Here is a 6,000-nt window from a genome sequence, read left to right on the forward strand (position 1 = left end):
CCATGTTTAATGGCGTCAAAACTCATATTCACTTGCGTGTATGATTCGTCTTTGTATTGATGAATGCGATTGTCATGTGGCTTTTTAAAACACCGATCTGGGGCATTTTTTACTCACAAGATATGGGGGGATTAAGCGAACATAGATAATTAATTCAATAGAGTGTCGTTGTAATATTACCATTTTTTTCGTTTAGGAAAAATTGACTTTTTTTACATCTAAGCAAATTGCGCAAGCTGGCGCATATATCAATCTCTGCAATAGCAACTAATTTTTATTTAGTAATTTGTAAGTCTGTTGAAATCATGTCTTTCGTTGTATTTGGACTTCGAAAGAAATATGCGTCAAAGAAATAAGGTTGAAGCCGGAGGGCATGGAGCTTGATTAATTTGTATTTAGTCGCATGCACGTTTGTTGAAGTCATGCCACTGATTATATTTGGACTGAAAGAGCAAAACTTGAAAAGGAAAATGGGCATAGCACTTAGATAAAGATTAAATAGCATCAGCTTGACTATTTTACCAACTGTGTTTCAATCATGCTCCCGGGTTCCGGATGCCTACAGCCTATGGCTTATAGTTCAAGAATTGCAGTAACATACTAAATAAAGCTTTTTGTTTAAAGTCAATGGCTCCAGAGCTATGTTTTTGTAGAATAAGTTTGAGGTCCTATATGAAGACATTTCAGAGTCTCATAGTTTTCTATACACTAATTAAGAAAAAGAACAGACCACTAAGGACCTCTGCATTTATAATGACCGACCAGTCGGCCTACAAACACTGAACATACGCCGATGGCTGAGGTTTATTCAATGTTTGTTGATGTGTTGTCACACATTATAGCTTGGAATTTAATAGAAAAATATCTCTTCATGGTAACACGTCTTGTTCTGTAAATCAAGCAAATTCTATTTCAATTGACAGTCTTATTTGAGCTGGTACTATATTATATCAGTCTTGTAAATTTAACTCATGGGTTACACATAACTAGTCTTCAGGCGGCCTTACAAAAATGAACGGTCACTGTTATTTTATAAGGCACGCTAAACTACATGTTCTAAACGATACTTTATCAAAGCCCGCTGTAACCTACATACGTTAAAAAACATACTAATGTAAGGTATAAAAGTATAACTGATTACGCTGGAAATGTGTTTTCAAATAAGGCTGTACATACATAAGACTGAGATCTGAGATGGTTTTCCATGAAATGGCCATATTCAGAGTCTGATTAAAACATTTCCGAATACAAACGCAGACTCTTTTCGTTAGTTGTATGGGCCCGAGGCGTCCTTCTTCAGCTTGTTATGCACGGTTTTCTTTTTATATTTCCATGATCATAGTCCGTCCGTCGCCCGCAATTGATATCATTGACCAAAAACGCAGTAATGCTAATTTGGAAATCTTCTTTCAGAGGTGTTCAAAGGAAAACATCGCATGCAGTACCGCCATGCCAAAAAATGGAACCAATTAATCTTGTCAAAACCGGTGGACTGAATAATTAAACGATTACAAAGAAAATTGTCAGTTTGTAACAAAGTCGTTCAAGTGGTTTTTCAAATTAAAAAGAACACAAGTCCCTAATATGGCTACAGTGAAGAGATAATTAAATGCCTTTTGTTGACACAATTTTACATCATACTTCCTTGGACGACCCCCTACCAAAGATACTTATAGCAATTTGTCAATTAAAATATTTGTCAATTAAAATATTTTTAACATGTAAAACGTTATACCAAATCATTTAATCAAACACTTGTTATCAAAATTACCAAGTCCATTGAACAAGTTGTAGCAGGGTTTGATGTTATGTAAAATCTGAAGCATTTGTGATCTTCTCTTGAAGTACGTTCGTCTCGTTTTTGTCTGAGTGCTTCCTGTTTAAGTATATAAATATCATTTGTTGTTCTACATATGCACTTGTAAACATATACTAGTAAAAAAAACTTTGGCAAGCACAGATAAACAGAATTGCGTTATTCTTTAATATTGCCACGACATTCATCTTTCAAATGAACACAGTCAAAGATAAAAATGAGAAATTTTCGGAAGATCTTCGTTATATTTTTCGTGTGGATGTCGGATATTTTCGCTATCGGAAATGAGCCACACTGTTCAAAATTTCATTATGAAGAAAAATTGTTGGAAAAGCTCGTTCGCATGGAATTCAACATGGAACAGCGTGAAAAAGAACTCAAAGAAGGTTTTACAGAACTGAATAGAAAACAGACAGAGGCCCAAGAATCCAATCAGCTTTTGCTCCAAGAACTAGAAAAGGAACTTACGACAATACGGAAAGAAAATAAAGAGCTCAAAGAGAAACTTGTAGATGCTGTTTCTCATATCGAGCAACAGGGTAAGATATTCTTTTGGTCACGTACTACAAGCATTGGGTACTGGTAATCAGTTACTTTCATTGTAATTCAGGCTTGTACAATCCTTATAAAAATAATTCGAATAAAACTATTAAAACAGGGGAAAGGGGTACATTAATGACTGCAAGATAATCCGTTCATTGAAAGTATTCTGTTATACGGCTTTTAAACCAAAATGAAGCGAGTGAGCGGAATACTTTTTTTTCCATTTTTAAAATATAACAAAGCGATGAAAGGCGATTTTGATAAAGATACAAAACTGCAGTCTGAAGGCCAGTGAAATGTTGAATATATAATTACCTGCAAAACCCCATTTCATTCTTATGTATACAAGTTTTAGTAATCATTATATAATTATTTAAACAGGTACAAGATAAAATCAAATCACCATAGCAGTAGGTTTACATGAACAGTGCGTTTGAAATTGAAAATACCAGCACGTAATCTGAACATTGTTACAAAACCGAATAATCTACTTTTTGAGCATGCCACTTGTTAACTGATTTATTGAACGCTGATTTTGATTAAACACCATTTTACCACAAGAGTCAGTAGTACATGTGTAGTAGTCCATATAAACAGACGGTAAACTAGCAATCACTGGGAAGGTTTTCTGAACAGCTAATATTATAATTGTTTCCAATATTCAAATCAGAGTCAAATTCTCATGAACTTTCTTCACTCCAAATACGCAAGTTATGACTGTTTACTGCCGTGATTGTTGAATATTGCCAAGCCAATTTCTTGTCCTGTTGATGTCTTAAAAAGCAGAAAATATTTTGGAACTGCTTAGCACAATCACACTTTCTGCTCTCATTGTGCCTATAATTATTTTCCTAGGATTGGCTCATTAAATAAAATGAAATATAATCTCATGTCAGTCATAATAAGTCGAACACAAAATGATATCCGAAAACACAACCTGTCCAAATTGAATGACAGTAATTTACCAAGACAAAAAAACCCTGCTCTGCCATATGGTCTAAACCAACCTGGTTTCGGGCTCAGTTTGTGGATAGTAAGTACCATTTGCATGTCTTAAACAGACAATTCAGACAGTTTGAAAAATACATTTTTTTCAAGAAAATGCCTAGATGTATTAATATTTTCTGTATATCCCCCCGAAAGGCGGCATATAATAATCGGCCCTTCCGTCCGTCCGTCCGTCAGTCCGTCCCCACAGTTTCAGATCAATAACTTGTGAACGCTTGGAAGGCAGGTTGGTGTCCAGCAAATGAACCTTATTGATTTTGGGTGAGTTGGCCAAAGGTCAAGGTCGTGTTGGCATTAAACTGATGAATAACTAAAGAACCGTTGGGCCTAGGGCTATCAAACTCCGTAGGCAGGTTGGTCATGACCAGAAGCGTGACCTTAAGGATTTGACGAACACATGGGTCCAGGACCTCAAAATTGGTAGGAAGTTTGAGCAATACAAGCGGGTGCTCCCTATTGATAATGGATACCAGGAATTCAATACGGTAAACATGATTAAGCTATTTAAATACATCATCACTTAAATGCTACCCAGTGCTAGTTTCTGCATTCTCCTTATATTAATTTAATAGTTCATACTATTTCCCTTATATTCTATGTTTACATTAAAAAAATGAATAATAATCGTACTGTTCATACATTGCTTTTTAGAAAAAATGTTAACGATCAATATGTCCGGGTTGCATGAAAAGGTATTATTAGTTACACTGTTAGTAGATAGGTGGTATGAAACCACTGGGGCTGGGGTGTATATCACATACCCCCCCCCCCCTCCAGCTACTTACAGTGTAACGAATATATCTCACCGAGTACTTTCAATAATACGATTATATTAAGATGTAATGTATTTGTTATGAAAATATTCAGCACAAGTGCTTAAACAATTTCTAAAAATTATTTTAAGAAGTACAAAAAAGTTTATGTAATCAAGTCTATTCGGAACAAATACAACAACAATGTTAATATATAAATACAATTGTTAAACATCATATATATTTTCTCAGTACAGTAAGGTTTCTTTAAATTATAACTGCACAACTTACAGGAAAGATGTATCACAGTCATTAAATGTAATAATAAGAAAAACAACAACAGTTTAACAATTAATTGTTTTAAACACTTAAATTTTAACAATTTCTTGAAGGTAACTCCTCAGCACATTTGCAGATTTATTGTTGCATCGAAGCGTCTCTTCTGAATTTAATTTTAACCTTTTTTCGACAGCTTCGTCACTTGTTGTGCTTGCAAACCGTTTTTAGTCGCCATTTTGTAACCAATGACCCATGTAAACAGTCGGTTGCACTCAACTGATTGCTTAAATAAAATGGATATTCAATATCATAAGTTAGCTCCCCGATAGTGAAAATATAAGCCGAGAGAGAAGATACAAATTATTCGGCCGCCATTTTTTACGTATTCTGCGGAGTATAAAAATTACAGGGGTGGTATGAAACATACTGGATATTACAAGGGGGGGGGGGTGTAGATTATATACGTCGTGCACGTGACCGCTCTAGGCCAATCGGATAGCGTCATTCATGTCGGAGGTGAGATATATATATTCCTGCCCTGCCGATGGAGAGTTTCCTTTTACCATCCACCAATATATATACTAAAGACTATCCGTCCATACATGCCCAAATCTAATGCTATTTGTTCAATGAGACCTTTCCAGAGAGGGGTGCATTGACCAAATGCCTGTGCCATTTCCTGTTCTCTTACAATATAAATTCCTAGCCGGACTTGTATTTACAGGTAATTCATCCAACAAAGTTCTGTTCAAAGCCCGACAATTGAAAGATACGGGCGCACCGAACTCCGTAGGGACCTTAATCTTCAAAGAAGTCCTTACAAATGTTGGAGGAGGGTATAACAACTCTACGGGTGTGTTTACCTGCCCTGCCGATGGCGCGTTTCTTTTTACCATCCACCTTTGTGTATACACCAAATACTGTAATTACGCTATCATGATTGATGGCATCAAACACACAAAAGGCTCAATCAAAGATGACGATTGGGGAGACTGCATAACCGCGGAGAGTATCGCCATCGTGAAAACGGGCAGTAAAGTATGGGTTGAGAACTATGGAGATGCTGGATTTTATGACAATGCAATTAGTTTTAATCATTTCTCTGGTATAATGATATACAATGGACAGTTCTGAGGTAAACTAGAATTGCGTTAGTTTTTATACGATCGGAAATGAGTGAATGTGCATGATTTTGTCTGAAATAGTAGTTAGTTCCGTTATTTCTTTTAGTTTTCGGTGTTTCAATGATTTAACAAATGTATGCAACTGTGAAATAGAGAGCAATCATTCAGGAATCGGTATATCTTTGCAATGTCCAACAACGTTATTCCGCTAGTATACAATAACAAAGGTACAGTGAATCAATCAGAAAAGTAATCTTCTCAATCAAGAAAGTAGGCGCCAATTTCTCAAGATTTATTTTCAAGTCAGACAAATTCATTTTTAACCATTTTCTTTTTACAGTCCTATCACTCTTTAACGGGATAATTAGTGATTTTATACCAAGACAGACGGAACGGTGTGCTGAGCTTGATACTGTAAAACAACTTGTTCAAGACATTAGTGCCTGTCATATGACTCTTTCACAATACAGAAGTTGTT

The 6,000-nt window shown here is 35.6% G+C and overlaps 1 protein-coding gene across 1 annotated transcript; it reads left to right on the plus strand.

Annotated features, from left to right (window-relative positions):
• Window positions 1-1,957: 1,957 nt before the first annotated feature.
• LOC128203368 (uncharacterized) lies at window positions 1,958-5,693 on the plus strand. Its single transcript, XM_052904768.1, has 2 exons — window positions 1,958-2,355; window positions 5,123-5,693. Exons 1-2 carry the CDS (start codon window positions 2,034-2,036, stop codon window positions 5,530-5,532), a joined length of 732 nt encoding a protein of 243 aa, XP_052760728.1. The 5' UTR covers window positions 1,958-2,033; the 3' UTR covers window positions 5,533-5,693.
• The last annotated feature ends 307 nt before the right edge of the window (window positions 5,694-6,000 follow it).

This window comes from Mya arenaria, chromosome 9 (genome assembly GCF_026914265.1).
Source record: "Mya arenaria isolate MELC-2E11 chromosome 9, ASM2691426v1".
In the NCBI taxonomy this organism is placed as follows: Eukaryota; Metazoa; Mollusca; class Bivalvia; order Myida; family Myidae; genus Mya; species Mya arenaria.

Coding starts and splice junctions, on each gene's coding strand:
- LOC128203368 (XM_052904768.1), top strand. CDS start 2,034: ATGAGAAATTTTCGGAAGATCTTCGTTATATTTTTCGTGTGGATGTCG. Junction 2,356..5,122: donor TTCTCATATCGAGCAACAGG/GTAAGATATTCT, acceptor TTGTATTTACAG/GTAATTCATCCAACAAAGTT.